Source organism: Pantherophis guttatus, chromosome 5, assembly GCF_059756535.1.
Source record: "Pantherophis guttatus breed Tessera chromosome 5, ASM5975653v1, whole genome shotgun sequence".
Classification (NCBI taxonomy): Eukaryota; Metazoa; Chordata; class Lepidosauria; order Squamata; family Colubridae; genus Pantherophis; species Pantherophis guttatus.
Genome location: NC_142067.1, coordinates 13,445,745 through 13,467,759, shown reverse-complemented (window position 1 = coordinate 13,467,759; position 22,015 = coordinate 13,445,745). Strand labels below are relative to the sequence as shown.

The 22,015-nt window shown below is 42.9% G+C and overlaps 1 protein-coding gene across 1 annotated transcript in view; it reads right to left on the bottom strand.

The window, feature by feature from the left end:
• Nucleotides 1-22,015, bottom strand: part of HEPHL1 (hephaestin like 1) — a 50,100-nt gene continuing 28,085 nt past the window's right edge. Inside the window, exons 13-19 of the mRNA XM_060686167.2 lie at nt 19,534-19,673; nt 15,534-15,665; nt 13,154-13,260; nt 11,132-11,354; nt 8,418-8,557; nt 5,025-5,184; nt 1-1,509 (exon numbers count right to left, since the gene is read on the bottom strand). Coding sequence (XP_060542150.2) covers nt 1,316-1,509; nt 5,025-5,184; nt 8,418-8,557; nt 11,132-11,354; nt 13,154-13,260; nt 15,534-15,665; nt 19,534-19,673 — 1,096 coding nt within the window. The 3' untranslated portion in view covers nt 1-1,315. The remainder of the gene's footprint in view (nt 1,510-5,024; nt 5,185-8,417; nt 8,558-11,131; nt 11,355-13,153; nt 13,261-15,533; nt 15,666-19,533; nt 19,674-22,015) is intronic.

The following is a 22,015-nucleotide window of genomic DNA, read 5'->3' as shown; positions in this document are numbered from 1 at the left end:
TTTTCTTCTTACAAATTCTGATTTGCCTTCTGCCTTACAGGTAGTCCTTGACTTACAATTGCAATTGAAACCATAAATCATTACAGTTATAAGTAAAGGCACCCATTTGACAGGAAGTGAGTTTTTCATCATTTTTGAGGTGATCATTAGGTAAATATGGATAGAGATAATCAGAGGTGATATTCAGCCGGTTCTGGCGAACCAGTAGCGGAAATTTTGAGTAGTTCGGAGAACCAGCATATACCACCTCAGGCTGGCTATTCTATTCTATTTGCTGCCTCCCAAGTTCCAGCTGATCAGCTGAGTCTTCTTTTGTTGCCCTGCACAGGAGAACGGAGCTGGAAAGCAGGTTAGTGAGGTGGGGAGGGAATGGAGATTTTAAAGTATCCTTTCATTCCCCTGGAGTGGGGTGGGAATGGAGATTTTACAGTATCCTTTCCTTCCCCTGGAGTGGGGTGGGAATGGAGATTTTACAGTATCCTTCCCTTCCCCTGGAGTGGGGTAGGAATGGAGATTTTACAGTATCCTTCCCCTGGAGTGGGGTGGGAATGGAGATTTTACAGTATCCTTTCCTTCCCCTGGAGTGGGGTAGGAATGGAGATTTTACAGTATCCTTCCCTTCCCCTGGAGTGGAGTGGGAATGTAGATTTTACAGTATCCTTCCCTTCCCCTGGAGTGGGGTGGGAATGGAGATTTTACAGTATCCTTCCCTTCCCCTGGAGTGGGGTGGGAATGGAGATTTTGCAGTATCCAATCACACTTGGCCAGTAAAGAATTCCTATTCTTGTTCTGCTCTGTCCTGTCCTGTCCTACTCTACTCTACTCTACTCTACTCTACTCTACTCTACTCTACAGCAGTGGCCAAAACTGTGGAATCCTTTTGGGAAAAGTGTATTTTTGAGGTTTGATGGCTAACTGCTACTGTAACTGCTATGCTAATAGCAAATCCTTCATAAAAGTTATTGCATTACATTCTTGATTAAATAGTCTTTCCACTGATATATAATTTTATGGTATTACTAAAAAAAATGGTGCTATTAGCTAGTTTTAGAAAATACACTTTTCCCAAAAGGTTTCCACAATTTTGGCCACTGCTGTATTCTGTTCCGTTCTGTTCCATTCCGTTCCATTCCATTCCATTCCATTCCATTCCATTCCATTCTATTCTACGGAGTCCTCCATTTTTAAGTTCATTTAGTGACTGTTCAAAGTTACCACAGCACTGAAAAAAGTGACTTATGTCCATTGTTCAGAGTTACAACCTTTGTAGCATCCCCATAATCGTGATCAAAATACAGTCCTGCAGAAAGTCAAGTTAGAGGGACTCCATTGATCTGGGCCCAATGAAGTGATAATAGGCCTTGTTTTTCTGGCAAACTACAACAGACACGAATGTCAAAACAATGAATAGAAGCACTACTCCAGTGAGGAAAAGCACTTGGAGGACAGAACCAGCTTCTTCCAGGTCCAGCCAATTGCTAAAGAATTCTATTTCTGTTCTTCCATTACCTGTTGAAAGAGAAAAATATGGTCATCTTGGAAAGTTCATAAATAAGAATTGGCAACATGGTGCACAGCTCCAAGTGAGGATACTATTAGGAAGAAAGGCTTCTGGCTGCTAGCAGGTATGAGCACAGCCTTTCTCTGCTATTCGTTAAAATAGCATTAAGTTTCATGAGTAGACACTTTAAAGCAGCTGGGTCACTTTTCCAGACTCGCACAGAAGCTTGAAAAAAACCAGGCAGCTTCCAAGAGTAACAGGAGGGGGGCTGCTAAGAATAGAATAGAATAACAGAATTGGAAGGGACCTTGTAGGTTATCTAGTCCACCTCTCTCCTCAAGCAGGAGAACCTACACCATTTCTGACAGATGGCAGTCCGGTCTTTTTTTTGAAAGCTTCCAAACCCACAACTTCTGAAGGCAACTTCTGTTCCACTGGTTGATTGCTCTCACTGTCAGAACATTTCTCCTTATTTCTAGGTTGAAATTGATCAGTTTCTATCCATTATTCCTTGTCTGGAAAATAGGTTGACTCCCCCTCCTTTCTGTGACAGCTCTTCAAGTATTTTCCACTACCGGTTCATCCGAACTGGTCCAAACCAGTACGAACTGGCTGAATACCATCTCTGCCTACATGGGAATAGGCATTCAGTACTTAAAATATGACACTTCTCAACTGGATTTCACCATAAACTTTCCGTTCATGAAGCAACTAATGATTACACTAAGAATAACTAAGCAGTGGTATTCAACAAACAACAACAGAAAAACAGGTTAGCATCTTGAAAAAAAGGTCTAGCATTATTCAAGATAGACCTCCTCACATTTTTAAATGAAGCCCCTATCAATTCCTTAGAGATTTGTTGCTAGATAAAAGTGTGTAGGTGTGAGTGTTCCTAAGCTTTGTGGAGAACTATTATCCTTCATGCTCCAGACTGGATAAAGTGTGTAGATCAAGGAATGATGAATGAAACTATGGATGAATAATGAATGCAAACTGATCAAGGAGAGATTCAACCTAGAAATAAGGAGGAAGTTTCTGACAGTGAGAACAATCAACCAATGGAACAGAAGTTGTGGGAGCTTCATCACTGGAAGCTTTCAAGAAGAGACGGGACTGCCATCTGTCAGAAATGGTGTAGGGTCTCCTGCTTGGGTGTGGGGGGGTTGGATAGATGACCTAAAAGGTCCCTTCCAACTCTGTTAATCTATTGATGAATTAAACTCTGCATAGCTGACATTTCATAGCAACAATAGCAAATAGTCATTGGCATTTTGTTTGGGTTAGGGCCTCGTTTGAGAATGGCTCCTTAGAAGAATGGGTCAGGTGATTCCAAGCCGCCTGCTCCAGTTAAATCAGGACCTAGCCCAGGACTTCTTGTTCCTTCTGGGCTAATATAGCCATCTAACTCACAGGAATTTTATTTTTTAAAAAAAATTGATTTATATGCTGCCCTTCTCCAGAGACTCAGGGCGGCTTACAATGCGTTAAGCAATAGCCTTCATACTTTTGTATATTTATACAAAGTCAGCTTATTGCCCCCATAAACTGGGTCCTCAATTTACCCACCTTAGAAAGGATGGAAGGCTGAGTAAACCTTGAGCCTGGTGAGAATTGAACTCGCAGTAATTGCAGGCAGCTGGATGTTAAATGCTGCCTTAGGAGGCATTAGCCTCCTACGCCACTCAGGCTTCTACGCCACTCAGGAATTGCACTGCCAGACATTCTGAACTGAAGTGTCAGAAGGCAGAGAGATGCCAAGTGCTTGCTTGCATAGGACAATGTCTTGGGTATCAAAATTTGGTCAGCATGCTTGGATGACTGCAGTCCACTCACCTGAGTAAAGGTACTGAGGTTATGACCTCCAGGTTATTGCTAAAGAGTCACTCAGGCCTTGAAGTAATGTTTAAAAAGGAGAGACATTGGCACTGCTTGTGTTTCTGCCTTGAAACCTATTCTGACCTAGGCTTCCCCAAACTACGAAGCAGACTCCTTGTCCCGACCAAAACCCCTTTTTATTAAGTTGAACTATGAATTCTTCTCATTCACATCCAGCAAAGTCTTTCAAGTCTTTAAAGGGTGAAATTACAGTCACAGACCTTATCTGGCTTGGAGAGCTGCCAGGCCGATATCTTCAAAACTTGGCAAGAAGTCTCTGAGAGTGACAAACCAATTAGGCGAACTAATTGTTTCCTGCAAACTCCACTCCCCTGTATTCCCTCTGGGAGGGGCCATTCATTGCCCACCTGTGGCCTTACTCCCAAGTCAACCCTTGTTCTTTAACTGTTCACTTCGTCTGGCAACTCTGCGCATGTGCACACTGGGAACAGGCTCCAGCTGTTCATCTGCCTCACTGATGTCTGACTCTGAAGGCAACTGATAACTGGCATATGGCCCTGGCCCCCTCTCTGTCTGCGACGCAGAGCACTGCTCAGAGCCTTCCCCAGACTCCAGGACTGGCCCATGTTCCTCCCCAACCTCCTTACTGTCTGAATCTGCTGCCAACTCCACTGGCCGCTGGGGGGGTCACAACAAAACCTGTGTGCTTAGTAGACCATCCTGAAGCATCAGATCTTCAGAACCTGAGTTTTCATCTCCTTGTGCTTTGGAACTTTGACTAAGATTGAAACTGGGTCGGCTTCTGACCTCTGGACTAATGCACCCGTGATTCTTTTTTGTGTTTCTCTCACCATAAATATCCTTTTAAAATCTGAACTAAATTAAAACAGTGCTCTAGCCACCTTGTGTCTCTATGCCTAACCTAGGCAGCGGTGGGTTTCACATATTCTTCCCTGGGGTGGGTTCTACTTACCTTTACTACCTGTTCACAACGGGATCATGGGCACGCATGCACAGAAGCTTCTGTGCATGCGCAGATTGCCTATGAAGACATCCGGGGGGTGGGCGGAGCCTCTCGCTGGTTTTACTACCGTTTCTTGTGAACTGGTCCGAACCGGGGGCAACCCATCACTGATTCAGTGCATGCGCACTGGTTTGCCCCGTGCGCATGCACCCAGTTTTCTGCATGCTTGCTGTGCACGCACCTTCCACATATGCACCTGGCTTTCCGCGCATGCACTTTGCTCGCACGCACGCCTTCTGCGCATGTGCCCAGCTTCGAAAACATGGCTAAATAGGACGACATTACATCCGGGTGAGTGGGCAGGCCCACCTGCAGTTGCTGCTACCGGTTTACCCGAACTGGCTGAATACCACCTCTGAACCTAAGGCAATATTGCCTTGGGTCATTCTGGGGAAAAATCTAGAGGGAGTGGCTACCCTGGTGGTTTCCAGAGATAAACAAGGGAAGAAGGATTTCCCATGAATTCAGCCCAACATTTGGTGCAGAAGACCTTAATCTATTTTTATTATAATTTTTTTAATTAAAATCATTAACAAAATCAATAATACATTATTTTATTATTTTATATATTACTTTAATATAAATTATATTATTATATTATATTAAATATATTAAATATAATTTAATATAAAAATTTTATATTTATACCTATTTTATTACCTGCTTCTATTATGGTGTAGGTGGTTTCCATCCCTCCATGAATGTGATTGTGTACATGGCAATGTAAAAGCCAGGTCCCTGGATTAAACGCTACCATTTCAATTGTCTGAAAAGTTGCAGGGATGAGGTCGTACACATCTCCTCTGTGATTGTGATCGATCTGTGGAAAGACAGGGAGCATTATAAAGATTTCCTAAAGGTAGTTCTGGACTTCCACAATTCACAATTGGGACTGAACATTCCATAATTTCATAAATAAGTGAGGTGGTCATTGAGACATGATGGGCTGTATGCTAAAATAAAGCCAGGTCATGACACACACTTGAAAGTAAATCAGGAAGCCTGTAATTGGGGAGTGTGTCTGGCAAGAACAAAGAATGCTTATCTACAGGAAATATGCATGTGTAAATCTTGTAACAATTCTGGGTAGTTAGAAAGCTGATAAAAGTAACAAGAGTTAGACAACTTGCAGGCCTCAGCTAAAAATTAGGAATACAGATGGCCTGCAGCCAATAAAATGTGTTTTAGATAACTCCTGGGGCATTCATTAGCCAAGGTTTAGGAATAGGGATAGCTAGAGACCAATAGAACAAATTGCAGAATTATTACAAAAATGTTTATTAGATGATATTTCTTATTATCCTGCCTTGTCCCGCCTTCTTCTTTTGTGAAAATGTATAAAGCTTACTTAATCCTTTGTTCTTGGTTCTTGGCATTTTGGCCAGGAGCCCTTTTCCTTGGAGTACTCCGATAAAAAGCAACCAGAAAACCTGCACCTCGTGTCTGGCGTCTATCATTGGCTTCAGCACCAGGTTCACACCCGAATTGGGGACAACAGACACACCTGATTTTATGACTCTTTTTGCCATGGTTGTTAAGGTAATCATGTAGTCATTAAGCGAACCTGGTTTCTCCCATTGACTTTGCTCATTGGGAGCTGGCTGGGAAGATTGAAAATGGCAATTAGCTAACCCCAGGATACTGCATCTGTCACAAATATATTCCGATTGTTGAGCACTCAAATTTTGATCCTATGACTGTGGGAATACTGCAATGGAAGTAACTGCAAATAAGTCATTTTCTTCCAGTGCTGTCATAACTTCAAATGATCATTAAATGAATGATTGTAAATTGGGACTACCTGCACTGCTAGAGTTACAGTTCAGCAAACATATTCTGTTCCTTTTTTACCATTCATTTTTTAAAAATAACTACCGTATTTTTCGAAGTATAAGACGCACTTCCCCCCCACCCCAAAGAGGTGAAAATTTGGGTGCGTCTTATCCACCAAATGTAGCCCCCCCCGGGAAAATGGGGCGCATGGAGGCGGCAATAGGCTATGGCAATCCTTGCAGCCTGAAACAGGTGATCTTCAGGAGGCCGATCCAACCGACAATCAGCTACTTGTGCTAATCAGGCTGTGCTGAAGCTGAAGCTGAAACAGACTGTTTGCTGCAAGGAGGCAAATTGCTGGGAGGCAGAGGCAGATTTGTTTTTCTTGTGCTAATCAGGCTGTGCTAAAAATGAAACTGAAACGGGCTGTTTGCTGTTTGCTGCAAGGAGGCAAATTGCTGGCAGGCAGAGGCAGATTTTTTTTTCTTGCTTTCCTCCCCAAAAAAGGTAGGTGCGCCTTATAGTCCACAGCGTCTTATACTCTGAAAAATACAGTAGTGCATTCTTGAAAGGCAAACAGACTGATTAAATGGCTGTGTTCGTACAATACACCTAAGCAGATTTGTTAAAGAGTTAGCCTCTGCATTTGCACAATGTGCTAAGTTTGATATATGTTGGGGAGTTAATTTTATTTTGTTTCTTTAGTGATTTAGCGTGTTGTTCATTTAACTTGGCACATTGCACAAGTCAAAACACAAGGCAATCCAACAACTGAGTTAAGTGTGTTGTTTGAACGCAATTGTAGAAAATTATTATATGTATGCAACTCTCCCTACAGAGTGGTAATATACCAAATCCATAACATAATAATTTTTAGTTCCCAAAATATACTGTATTACTATATACATAAGTAGTAATAGCTTCTTGTTTGCAGTACAGGTAGTCCTCGATTTACAACAGTTCATTTAGTGACCATTCAAAGTTACAACGGTGATTTATGACCATTTTTCGCACTTATGACCATTGCAGCATCCTCATGGTCACGTGATCAAAATTCAGAGGCTTGGCAACTGTCTCATATTTATGACGGTTGTCGTGTCCCGGAGTCAAATAATCACCTTTTGAGACCTTCTGACAAGCAAAGTCAATGGGGAAATCAGATTCACTTAACAATCGTTACTAATTTAACAATGGCAGTGATTCATTTAACAGCTGTGACAAGAAGGGTTGTAAAATGGAGCAAAACTCACTTAACAAATGTTTCACTTAGCAGTTTAAATTTTTGGGCTCAATTGTGGTCGTACCTGTATTTTAAAAATCTAGTATTTTGTATACAGTTTTACTAAAATACAAATCATACTTATTTTTTTATTCAGGAGTACATATAGTCTGAAAGTATTAAGAATGCCCCAAGAAACATTCTGCAAATTGTTTAATGTGACAGAAAGTGATTAAGACTGGAAAGTACTCATAATAACTGTATGATCATATAACTAACTATATCAGTGAGGGCTAATTTTTTGCTATGGTATGTCAAAAGTGTGGGGAGTGGGGGGGTCGCGTGCATGTGTGCCCACACCCATAATTCAATGCTCCCCTCCCCCCCACGCATGCACACATGACACCCCCCCACACACATTCTCCCCGCTTTTGGCACACGGTGGGACTGAAAGGCCCGTTTTTCACCCTCCCCAGGCTCCAGAGGCTTTCTAGGAGCCTGGGGAGGGCGAAAACGGCCTTCCCCACCCCTCCGGAGGCCGGAAACATGCCCCCCCATGCATGCGCACGTGACATACACACCCCCGCACTCTCCCCGCTTTTGGCACATGGTGGGATTGAAAGGCCCATTTTTCACCCTCCCCAGGCTCCAGAGGCTTTCTAGGAGCCTGGGGAGGGTGAAAACGGCTTTCCCCACCCCTCTGGAGGCCGGAAACAGCCTGTTTCCTGACTTCCTATGGGCTCGGAAGGCCTGAAAATCAGATGGCTGGCACGTACATACACGCTGGACCTCAGCTAGGGCAATGCTTGCGTGCCTACAGATGTGGTTCCACGTGCCACCTGTGGCACGCGTGTCATAGGTTTGCCATCACGGAACTATATGATCATATAACTAACTATATGATTAAGAATCAAGTATACATGAAATTATTTTTTCCTGTTTTCTTTTCTTTGGTCCTGGATCCACCAATTATTTTTGGGAGTATCATTTTGAATATGTCACTTAAGCCAAAGGTGACCCTCAGTCCCCTCCAAAAATTGCCCAGCCTGGTCAATACTAACCTTGAAAATAAAGGTTTCGCCATGAAAATGGACAGTATGGATGTCAAGTTCATTTCCCATTCCTATAAGATACCAATTTGTGTCCTCTCCTTCATTCATGATCAGCCCAGGGAGATTATTAAAGATTTTGCCATTGATTGCTAAAACAAACAAACAAACATGTAAGAGACAGATGTGAAAGGAATGAATCACAGATTTGAGTGTTCCTCTCTCTACTTGAAACCCATAACAGAGAATATGTGTAGCTCAGGGTTGAAATGAAGGGTCCTTGGTTCTCTCTGAGCTTGGTTGTTTTATTGCAAACCTTTCATTACCCAAACTAAAGGAACACGGTGGCTCACGTCGTAAGGATGCTGGACTGAGGTTAGCAAGCCCATGTTTGAGACCCAAATGTGTCGGGGTGGGTGAGCTCCCGTCCTTCGCTCCAGCTCCTGCTGAGGACATGAAAGGGGCCCCCAACTGGGCATCTCCCAGGCAATGTTGATGTCACTGGCTACTCCTTTCAACCCTGCTTCTGACACAAGTGCAATATGATTACCCAGAGTAGATAACATCATCAATGCTCAAGCATCAATGCTCACGCAAAAGCACACATATAAACTGGGGGAAACAAGGCTTTAATAGCAGTGACTGTGAGAGGGATCTTGGAGTCTTAGTGGACAATCAGCTAAATATGAGCCAGCAGTGTGCAGCAGCAGCTAAAAAAGCCAATGCAATCCTAAATTGCAATAACAGAAGAATACAATCAAGATCAAGTGAGGTACTAATACCACTCTATAAAGCCCTAGTAAGACCACACACAGAGTACTGCATCCAGTTTTGGTCACCTCACTATAAAGATGATGTTGGGGCTCTAGAAAAAATGCAGAGGAGAGCAACCTGGATGATTAGGGGACTGGAGGCTAAAACATATGAAGAACTGTTGCTGGAATTGGGCATGGCTAGTCTAGTGAAGAGAAGGACCAGGGGAGACATGATAGCAGTCTTCCAATATTTGAGGGGCTGCCACAGAGAGCTTGACAGCTTGACTTTTGGAATTATTCAAATTATTGGAATTAACTTTTGGATTCAGAAAATCCTTTGCCTAAGCAAAATTCCCAGTCTTCCCTGATCGCTCCATCCTTCCATTTTTATGACCCCCCTGCCCCCCAAAAATAGACTTGGCTATTGCAAAAATTCTTTGAGCACCAGGGGCAACTGTGAGGGATACCGAGATGAGCTTCAGTCCGATGGGAATTGCTGTTTCCCAATGAGAAATTTATGTGTGTGCCTTTGATCACCAAGTCTTCATTTCCGTGACTTACTGCTAAGACAGCTCACATATCAGTGCATTTTGAGAATAAAATCAGACTCATGGAGATTTTACTTATTTGAATATTTTTTCCAACTGAAACTTTTCCTACGTATATACTGGCTGAAGTGTTGCACCATGGTTGCTTAAATGTGGTTAATAAATCAGAGTTAGTTAGGTGCATAGAATACCTTGAGCAGTGGTGGAATTCAAATTTTTTTAACTACCGGTTCTGGGGGCGTGGCTTGATGGGCGTGGCAGGGAAAGGATACTGCAAAATCTCCATTTCCTCCCCACTCCTGGGGGAGGGATATTGCAAAATCTCCATTCCCACCCCACTCTGAGATCAGCCAGAGATGGTTTTTGCTGGTTCTCTGAACTACTCAAAATTTCCGCTAGGTTCCGACAGGTTTTCCAGAACCTGTCAGAACCTGCTGAATAGCACCCCTGACCCTGAGCCATAACTCACAGGAACGAGTTACCTGAGCCCAGGCCTTCATTTACAGGCCCAGGAGCATCACTTCACATCAGTTTCCATCACGTTAGAAACACTGGGAAACTATAGTACAGGAGTGGGGAACAATGATCCTTCTATGACTTGTGAACTTCAACTCCCAGAATTCCTCAGACAGCCATGTTGAAGTCCACAAGTCATAAAGGGGCCATCATTTCCGCATCTCTATTGTAGTATAAACCCCAAAACAAAATATAGTTTAAAGGTAAAGAAACACCCCCCCCCAAAAAAATATTCATCTGAAAAACCTACTGATACTTGCCTCCACTGGCTGAAAATTCTGGTTTTGCCAACTATGCTGATGATGGTCCTTCTACTTTTAAATATTGTGTGGCTCCCAACCACAACAAAATGGCTCCGGCCTTATATTGTATTTTGCAACCAGCTACATTCACACAACCTATCCAACCCAACAGAACTAAACCCAGTGGTGGGCTGCTGCCGGTTCGGGAGAACCGGTAGTTCCAACTAGCAGCTGGCTCTGCCCACCCGCCCTGGCACTATCACGTCCTATATAATTACCACTTTTTTTTATGCCGAGCGCATGTGCGCGCGCTCACATTTTCGGTTCCGGGTGAACCAGTTGTTACAACCGTTAACAGTCCACCACTGACTAAACCACATTACAACTTAGTGCAACCTGCGAATCTGATTGATATATTAGGTTAGACCAAGAAAATTTTTCTCAAGTTTATTCTAAAGGACAGAGAGTTCTTTTAAAATTCTCCTAAAGTTTATAACAGCATAGTGAACCAAGAAAGCTGCAACACATTATTATAATTGTTTTGAAAGCGGAGGTTGGCTTTCAACTTTGGGGAAATTGCATGATGGTGCAAAAGCCTAAATAATTGATGAAGCATTATATTTTTCAAAAAGTAATTCTCTTATTCCATATACGAAGCGACATACCACACTTTCTGTTCCCTTTTGTAAAATTACTGGTGGGGTTAAATTCTTCAGGGTTTTTGTGCAGATATTTGACAACGTTGTCATTTAAATACCAAGATTCGTTTTCATCAAAAATCATAAATAGAAGAGTAAATTCACGATCAACATCGCTCCTTGAGCCGTTTTCGTTTAATATCCCCTTCCTGCAAATTATAAGCGGTCCAATCAAACCACTGTTCAAATCCTGAAATTAAAGAACAGAAGGGAAAAAAAAACAGGACAAAGAATGGGTTCCTTTATTTGATACCAATCTTTGTGTGTGTGTGTGTGTGTGTATAGTAGTTTCTCTCTGTGTGTATATGTCTCTCTCATGTATGTACACACATACACATCAGGGGTGGGCTCTACTTACTTTTACTACCGGTTCGCAACGGGATCGTGCGCGCGCACTTGCTTCGCACACAGATTGCCGATGACAACATCTGGGACGGTGGGCCTTCCGCAGGTTTTACTACCGGTTCTTGCGAACCGGTCCGAACCGGGGACAACCCACTACTGATACAAATACATAGAGACCTATACACACAGAGACTATTAAATGCAAGACTTTTAAAATAAGTGCGGGAATAATGGACCACGCCAAATAAATAATAAATAAACGGGCTCACGCATGCAAATCTTAATACGGTAAAAGCTGCAATATTGTTATGCTTTGCTGACTTCCACGAAATCAGCTGGAGGATACCTACTGTAAAGACTCTTTGTATGCCTGATCAGGGGTGGTATTCACTTACTTTCCCTACCGGTTTGCAAATGTGAACGCTTTGCTCGCCCGCGTCACTTCCGTGCATGCCCACAGCCTTCTGCACACGAGCTTTGCTCATGCACGCGCCTTCCACGCATGCGCACGGTCCAGAGGTGGGTTTCAGCAGGTTTTGACCAGTTCTGGAGAACCGGTAGCGGAAATTTTGAGTAGTTCGGAGAACTGGTGGTAAAAATTCTGACTGGCTTCACTCCCATCTATTCTCTGCCTCCCAAGTACCAGCTGATCAGGAGGGAATGGAGATATTACATTATCCTTCCCCTGGAGTGGGGAAGGAATGGAGATTTTACAGTATCCTTCCCCTGCCACATCCACCAAGCCACGCCCACCAAGCCATGCCATGCCCACCAAGCCACACTCACAGAACCGGTAGTAAAAAATTTTGAAACCCACCACTGGCACGGCCTCAAAAACGTGCCTAAATAGGACGGCATAGAGCTGGGGTGGGTGGGCAGGCCCACCCACGATTTCTGCTTCCGGTTCACCCGAACTGGTCTGAACCGGCTGAATACCACCTCTGTACCTGATGCATATCCTTCTCAAAATAATTCAGTTCTAACACATTCAGAAAATATGGAAATCTTTCAGGATACCCAAGAATAAATAGAGGAGAATTAAGAAAAAAAAATCAAAATGGCAGTTACAGCCATATTATTAATACCCCACCTTTTTGAGACGTACATCATGAGTGGGGCTGCCTTCTTTTTTTAACATCCCTTCTCTTACTCGCCCGCCAACCAAATGGACACTCTTGAATCCATGGTCTTTCCCTTAATAATTTAGCCCAGGGACCAACAACCTGCAGCTCTGGAGCCACATGTGGCTCTTTCACCCTTCTGCTTCGGCTCCCTGTCACTCAAAATATGCGTCACAACCGCCAATGTGCGACACCCGCCAGCACGTGATTTATTGAGCTTTTCAACCACCAGTAGGCCAACCATGGATAAATCCAAGAAAAGTTTCAGAAGAAAGCAGAATGTTTAATTCAACTACATATGCTAGTTTTGTGGCTGGTCAAGAAATAGTCAGGCGCAGGAAGGGTTTTGTGCCTCCCGGTGTTTTCTTTTCTGTGGGAAACAGGTCCAAATGGCTCTTTGAGTGTTTAAGATTGCAGACCCCTGATTTAACCTAAGAAATGTCATTTTCACCCAACTTTTTAGAGGTTAGACAAACTTAGAGGAAGAACCCCAACCCTATAGGATATTTAATTTACCATTTACCTTTACAAAATGCACCGTTGAATAATAAGCCCAAGAAATACAGCTTGGATCAGAAATGCCAGGACCTGATCGTTCTGGAATTCTCCAGAGATATATGCTTGTTTCTCCTGCATGCAAACATTTGTATTTAAGAAAAAGGAGTTTAGAGAAGAGAAAATTAAAATAAAGATTATCAACATCCAACATTCGATGAAAATTGATCCAACTTGATAATTATGGTAAAATACCAACTACTTTTTAAAAATGTTTCTTGCCTTTAATTCCCAAGATCAGAAGTATATGATAAAGTCCTCAAAATGCCAAAATTCTACTTAAAATCATCAATACCCAAAATATACCGTAAATAGTCCTTGACTTTCAACTATTCGTTTAGGTGACTGAACTTACAATGGCGCTGAAAAACGTGACTCATGACTGTCTTTCACACATTCACACAACTAAATTGGTTCAATGTGATTTGTTGGACAGACTATAGTTGGATGGGTTCATGCTACACCAAGCCAAGATTAATCATATTATGATTTTGTATGACATGTACATTCATTTAATAATGCAATCCTTTGTATTTGGGAGGAAGCTCAACTGCTTCTCATGGGGGTTACTGTCTTAACTGGAATTGGATAAAAAATTGCTAATTTGGTTGAATCAATTTTGCATTACAATTATACCAGTGGTGGGTTGCTCCCGGTTCGCACCGGTTTGCAAGAACCGGTAGTAAAAAAATTTAATAGTTCGGAGAACCGGTAATAAGATTGGCTGGCCATGTCCCCGAACCGGTTCCCGGCCTGGTCGCTGTTCACTTACCCTGCCCACTCCCAATCTATTGCTGCCTCCTGAGTCCCAACTGATGGCTAAATTAAGACTAAAAGCTTTCTTAACATCCAGCTAGGTAGCCACACCTTACAACTTTGGTTGATCTCAAAACGCTAAGCAGGATCAGATCTTAGGGCTGTGCAATCCTTTGGATTTGGTCTCTAAACAGACCAAAACTTTGGATCAACCAAGTTTAGAACAACAGAGAACCAAGTTGGAACTAAGGAGAACTTTCTTGACAGTTAGGCCAATCAATCAGTGGAACGACTTGCCTCCAGAAGTTGTGGGTGCTCCAAAACTGGAGGTTTCTAAGAAGAGATTGGACAACCATTTGTCTTCAGTGGTATAGGGTTTCCTTCGTGAGCAGGGAGTTGGATTAGAAGACCTCCAAGGTTCCTTCCAACTCTGTTATTCTGTTATCAACAGACCACAATTTCGGACCATGCAATAGCACAAACACAGCCCCTATTTTCAATATCTTAAAGCAGCTGTGCATTTTCCTAGGGTTAGCACGGCAACCCTTCATCACCTCTTGCCCCATTTCGGGGAGAAGAATCAAAACTTGTGCTATCTGCTCTGTAGCACATTCAGAAGCTGTGTTGGGGGAATCACTGTGCTAGTTAGTCCATGGGATGAACCAGGGGTGGGTTCTATTTTTTTTACTACCGGTTCTGTGGGTGTGGCTTATTTTGTGGGTGTGGCTTGATTGTCATGTGACAATTATTTCGGATTTAGCAGAGGTACTGGTCTACCAGGCTTTTAACTGCTTGCAGAGCTGTACCGGTCTACTCATTTATTTTTGCAGGCACTGGTCTACCCATTTATTTTTGCAGGCATCGGTCTACTCATGTATTTTTGCAGGCACTGGTCTACCCATTTGTTTTCTTTTAACACTGATCAGCTGTAGGGCGGCCCTTTGAAGCCCCGCGGCAAGAGTTTAAACAGTTTTTTTCCTTCTAGTCAATCAGCTGGGACTCAGGAGGCAGCAATAGATTGGGGGTGGGGCCAAATAAAATGTAAGAATAATGCGGGGGGTGGGGGGTGAGGGGGGCTGGGGGAGGCAGAACCGGTTCGGTGACATCGTATCGTCACCACTACCGGCTCAGCGGAACCGGGCGGAACCAGGAAGAACCCACCACTGGGATGAACGATGGACAGGAAATCCCCACTTTTCACATTCCATAGGAATGTTGAAAAAAACTTCTAGAAAGAAAGCAATGGGAAACCCCTTCTATTTTGGGACTAAAGCAACTAACCTGTTTCCCCCAAAATAAGCCCTAGCATGATTTTTCAGGATGCTCGTAATATAAGCCCTACCCCCAAAATAAGCCCCAGTTAAGATTGTCAACCAGATGGATGCATTTAGTACCGTATTTTTCCCAAAATAAGACCGTACCAGAAAATAAACCCTAATGCGTCTTTTGGAGCAAAAATTAATATAAAACCTGGTCTTATTTTTGGGGAAACACAGTAGAAAACTATGAAGTCATCAGGAATCAAATCCAACTCATACGATTTGTGTGAAAGTTGGCAGGCTTGTGTCTTCTGTTCTGATCCACCACTGTACCTGGCATGGTAACATGAGCTTTTGTTCCAGCATCTTCTTGTACTCCATGAGCTGATATTGAGTAGGGCCTACTGGCTTTGTTCTTAAACATAATTACTACCAAGTCACCAATTTCTGCATGAATGAAAGGCCCTAAGGCAAAACAAAAACACACATACAATGAGTATTGTATTTTTTTTAGATATATATATTGTTAAAATGCAGTGAATGACAAGAACTCTCATCTCATTCTAAAGAATGAACATGAAATTAATTACCGTATTTTTCAGAGTATAAGATGCACCTTTTTCCCCCCAAAAAGAGAGTGAAAATCTGGGTGCATCTTATACTCCAAATGTAGCCCCGCCCAACTTCTCAAATGGAGCTTTCAGAGGCTGAAAAAAGCTTCAGAAAAGAAGCCCCCAAACAGAGCTTCAGAGGCTTTTTTTCTGAAGCTCTGTTTCGGAGGCTTTCATAGGCAGAAAAAAAACCAAGGCACAGAGCTCTCAACCAAAGAACCTGTTGCTAAAATTCACCTCTGGTAACAGATGATTGGGGGTATTCCGGGAGGCCCATCCACCTGCCAATCAGCTTTTTTCTTATTTTTCTCCCCCAAAACTAAGGTGCGTCTTATACACCGAAAAATACGATATACAATGATAAAAAATAGTAATTCATAGATCAATATCCTGTTCTATTGGGGGGGGGGTTAGCGGGTAAGGTGTTAAAGTAGACGCTGTTCTCACTTGACTGTAAATGTTAGGCTACAAAATAGAGCCTTCACTTTAAATGGATGACAATACTTAAATGGATGTTTATAATACATTTTAAACAATGAAACACTACTTTAAAAATCAACATTTCCAGCCAGATTTGTCAGAATTTCTCTTCGTAAAATAGTGTTGATATGCTACTCCATCTTCTGGCGAAAAGCATAATTTGCAAACTGTCTATACAGATTCTCCATCATCCAGGTCATGGTTGTTCCACAGGTGTTTTTCTTTTAATTAATTAATTAATTAATTTTTTATTTATTTAGAATCTTTATATGGCAACCTACCTAATTACAAGCCATTCTGGGCACGTATAACAATCAAATAAAACCAGAGATACATAAAGCAATCATTATAAGAATATAAAAATCATTATTACAAAGGAAATATTGTAAAAAAGTTAAAATATAGAAAGCATACCGAGAAAGCAAAATATGAACCACTGTGGAGCAATTTCAGACTGTCTCTGTTCCCTGGAAGCCCCAGGTATGGTGACATAACCAGGTCTTAAAAGGTAAAGGTAAAGTTTTCCCTCACACATATGTGCTAGTCATTCCTGACTCTAGGGGGGGGTGCTCATCTCCATTTCAAAACCGAAGAGCCACCGCTGTCCGAAGATGTCTCCATGGTCATGTGGCCAGCATGACTAAATGCCAAAGGCGCACGGAACGCTGTTACCTTCCCACCAAAGGTGGTCCCTATTTTTCTACTTGCATTTTTTATGTGCTTTCGAACTGCTAGGTTGGCAGAAGCTGGGACAAGTAATGGGAGCTCACCCTGTTACGCGGCACTAGGGATTCGAACCGCTGAACTGCCAACCTTTCGATCGACAAGCTCAGTGTCTTAGCCGCTGAGGCACCGCATCCCTTTTAACTAGGTCTTAAGGGACTTTCAAAACCATAGCAGGGATGGAGCTAACCTCAGGGGAAAGGATGTCCCATAAGGCACATGCCACAATAAGAAGGCCTATCTCCTGGGACCATTCCAGGCAGATGGTGGCAATATGCTTTCCCTGCCATCAGATACCAGGGTCATATTATCATATATGGTGGACATGTGTAGAAGCAAAAAAATATTGGGCAAAAATCCATATGTGGTTGGAGAAGATGACACAACGTATTGACCTCCGGCTGGAAGGGTTGGGGGTGGGAGGCACCGTTTTACGGTGGTTCTCCTCCTTTCTCTCTGACCGGTCGCAGTCTGTGTTGACAGGGGGGCAGAGATCGACCCCGAGGCCCCTTATATGTGGGGTGCCGCAGGGATCGGTTCTCTCGCCCCTCCTGTTCAACATTTATGTAAAGCCGCTGGGCGAGATCATCCGTGGTTTCGGGGTGAAGTACCATCTGTACGCTGACGACACTCAGCTGTACATCTCCACCCCGGATCACCCCAACGATGCCCTTGAAGTGATGTCCCAGTGCCTGGAGGCCGTACGGATCTGGATGGGGAGAAACGGGCTCAGGCTCAACCCATCCAAGACCGAGTGGCTGTGGTTTCCGATGTCCCGATATAGTCAGCTGGTGCCATCGCTGGCTATTGGGGGCGAATCATTGGCCCCCACGGAAAGGGCTCGTAACTTGGGCGTCCTCCTGGATTCACGGCTGTCTTTAGAAGAGCACTTGACGGCCGTGACCGGGAGGATTTTTCATCAGGTTCGCCTGATTCGCCAGTTACGTCCCTTTCTAGATCGGGACTCGTTACGCACAGTCACTCATGCCCTCGTCACCTCTCGTCTGGACTATTGTAATGCTCTCTACATGGGGCTCCCCTTGAGGTGCACCCGGAGGCTCCAACTGGCGCAGAGTGCCGCCGCGCGGGTGGTTATGGGAGCAACATGGAGCTCCCATGTAACACCTCTCCTGCGCGAGCTGCACTGGCTCCCGGTGGTCTTCCGGGTGCGCTTCAAGGTTCTGGTTACCACCTTTAAAGCACTCCATGGCTTAGGACCTGGTTATCTACGGGACCGCCTACTACCACCAACAGCCTCCCACCGACCAGTACGCTCCCACAGAGAAGGGCTCCTCCAGGTGCCGTCGGCCAAACAATGTCGGCTGTCGGCCCCTAGGGGGAGAGCCTTCTCTGTGGGGGCACCGACGATCTGGAATGAGCTCCCCCCAGAGATACGGAGGATCCCGGATCTGCGCACCTTCCGCCGCGAGTTGAAGACGCTTTTATTTCATCAAGCGGGCCTCGCCTAAATTTTCTCCCTTTTAAATGAAAATTTAAAATTTTTAATTGTATTTTAAAATTATGGGTATTTTAAATTATGGATATAAATTCAGCCAAATTTATTTAATTTATTTTATTTGATTTTAAATTTTGTATATTTATGTGTTTTATTTCATGGCTGTACACCGCCCTGAGTCCTTCAGGAGTAGGGCGGTATAGAAATTCAATTAATAAATAATAAATCTCAAGCCTGAATTATTCTTGTTGGGGATTTTACCAGAAACTTATAGTAAAGAAAATGTATCTTTGATTATTCATGTAATAACTGCAGCTAGAATTGTATTTGCACAAAATTGGAAAAGTGAAGAGATCCCTACGGATGAAAATGTGATTAAGAAAATATTAGAATGTGCAGAAGTGAATAGATTAACACTTGCAATTAAAGGAAAGGAAGAATCTGACTATTATAGTATATGGGAGTTATTTTATCTAATTTATGAAAATTAGAAATAAAAGCAGAGGAGTGAAATATCGAAAATATATTACAAAGTCAAATAAGCCAAGAAGAGAAATGTTACAATAGTGGATATGTTATGTATTAGTATTAATCCAAGAATAGATATAAATAATGAACATGGTGGTAAATTTTAATGGTTATTGCACAAAAAAATTATACTCAGACAACACACTGTTTAATGAAAGATGAAATGTTTGTATTAAAAGAAAATTAAAAATTAAAAAAAAGATTCTATAAGAATGATGTTGCAGCAATGACATTTTTTTTTATGGAAGCAAATGGGACACTAAACAATGCACACTGGCACAATGATGGGAAATATTGCTCTGTAGAAATAGGAAGTATAAGACAAAACAGAAAGAAAATGGAAGCTATGGAATGGAGGTCCGAGAGGATTTGTCTCAATCATTTCTTATCCTTTTACGTTGACGTTACACTACCCATCCCAAGGAATAAATTTAATTGAAATCAGCAGGGTTCCCATTTGCAAGGAAAACATTTTGCAATTGTTTTAAAACTCATGTGTCCAAAATTTGCCTCATGGTTTATCCAAGTTCCTCACCTAGAATTTGCAGGTGTTCCTCTTTTAAGGTCCTTTTTTTGTGCTCCATAAATTTTCCGTCAATGTATTCTCTATAAACCACCTTCTTGTACTTCGAGCCTATCATAACTTCAGCTTGGCTCACAAATATATGTCCATAACTTGAAAAATAAGTAAAAGTATCACAATAGTCATAACTCTGTATAATAATTCATCATTTGTACACATCCACAGTCAAGAATTCCTGGAAACATGAAATCACAGATCAAGTCACTGAAAATGGCAAGAATGGGAAAATTTTATTTTAAAATTCAGAATGATTATTTATTTATGACCATTTTTCACAACTCATGACCGTTGCAGCATCTCCATGGTCATGTGATCAAAATTCAAACATCGGTTGGCAACCGATTCAAATTTATGACGGTTGCAGTGTCCCGGAATCACGTGATCAGCTTTTGCAACCTGACAAGCAAAATCAATGGGGAAGCCAAATTCAGTTAACAACTGTGTGACTAATGTAACAACTGCAATGATTCACTTAACAACTGTGGTGCAAAAGGATGTAAAATGGAGCAAAACTCACTTAACAAATGTCTCACTTAGCAACAGAAATTTTGGGCTCAACGGTGGTCGTAAGTCAAGGATTACCTGTACTATTTCTGAATACAGACGACTTTACTTCCAAGCAAATATCCATAGCTTTGACAGCAAAATCTCTTAAAAGAACTGGAGTGTGTCAATCAAACAACTATATTTTGTCCTTAGTTTTTACTGGGGATTAGTTATGATTAAATGGATGGGGGTCAAGATTTTAGTAAACTCAGTTATAAGATTATAAATCCTGTTTTCAATGCAAAGCTTCTTTCCCAGATGGCTCAAGCTGGTTTCTACTGACCTATTTTGAAAGTGCTTCAACATGCTGGGTTTAATTTCTAAAGAGACAGGTGGTAGGGAATCAGATCAGGAAGCCATGCCTTCTGACTCTGGATGCAGAACATAACCTGATAAGTTCTTGGTGCTCTCTGAGCTTGTGTGAAGTTTCCGAAAGATGCCCTAATTAATTCATGAGCCATGAGCCAAACTTCAAAAGAAATGCAGTCATTTATTAGGAGCACCATTTCGGCAATATTCGGATGCAGTTAGAACTAATCCCACGTAGATTTACGTTCCCCTATGACCCTGTCTCTCCCCTCCTCCCTGGCCATGTCATAAATCACATTCTCCAATTACCCACTTTGGCTGGCTGTGAAATCCAACACCCTTCTTCTGATTGCAGAAAGAAAGCATGTATGGAATGTAGCTTCCGTTAGGGAACTCAATTAGCTCTATCAGTTCTCCCTCCCTCCTGCTCATGGCAACTTGAAAGCTTTGCAAGTTGACAGCTTGGCTGTTTTCTTACATTACCCAACTAGACAGCACCGTCAGTGAGCTACAAACATTCTCTTCTATTGAACATAGAGTATAGAATCATAGGGCTGGAAGGGACCTTGGAGGTCTTCTAGTCCAGAAGTTCCCAACTCCTTGTCCATGGACCAGCATTGGCCCATGGCATGCCAGAAACTGGGCCATGCAAACAATTGAAGCCCTGTTGTGTCCCGCCAGCGGAGCTGCCAGCAGAGTTGGACAGTGAGGAGATTGGGGAGGAACATGGGCCAGTCGTGGAGGCTGGGGAAGGCTCGGATGAGGGCTCTGCATCAGAGGCAGAGAGGTGGACAAGGCTGTCTGGCAATTATCAGCTGCCTCCCGAGCTAGACAGCAGTGAGGCAGTGGAACAGCTGGAGCCCGTTCCCTGTATGCGCATGTGCAGAGCTGTCAGAAGAAAAGAACAGCTAAGAAATCAGGGTCGATTTGGGAGTAAAGCCACAGGTGGATGATGAATGCCCCCTCCCATAAGAAATAAAAGAGGAGTGAAAGGGGAGTGAGCTTTTGCAGGAAACAATTCAGTCGTTCAGTCATTTGGTCGTTCGGTTCAGAAGTGTGTAGATCTGTCCGTGAATCTTAGAGACTCTGTGCCAAGTCTTTCCTTGCACAGCACTGCGTTTGGAAAATATTTACATGGCAGCTTTCCAAGCTAGATAAGGTCTGTGGTCATAAATTCACCTTTGAAAGACTGTTTGCCAGGCCTTTGCTGAATGTGAATGAGAGGAATTCACATTTGTTTAATAAAAGGGGTTTTGTCGGGACCAGGATTCTGCTTCGTGCTTTTTGGGGAAGCCTAGATCAGAACAAGCCCCATCCACAGGATGCAGGGAGCATGCAAAACCACATCCCCTCCGGTCCGTGGAAAAAAAACTTTCTCCATGGAACTGGTCCCTGATGCCCAACAGGTTGGGGGCCGCTGCTCTAATCCAGGGATCTGCAACCTTAAACACTCAAAGAGCCATTTGGACCCATTTCCCACAGAAAAGAAAACACCGGGAGTCACAAAACCTGGGTGGGCGTGGCCAACTCAATGTCACTCACTTCCACCAGTCACATGACCCCCCCAGCCACGCCTACC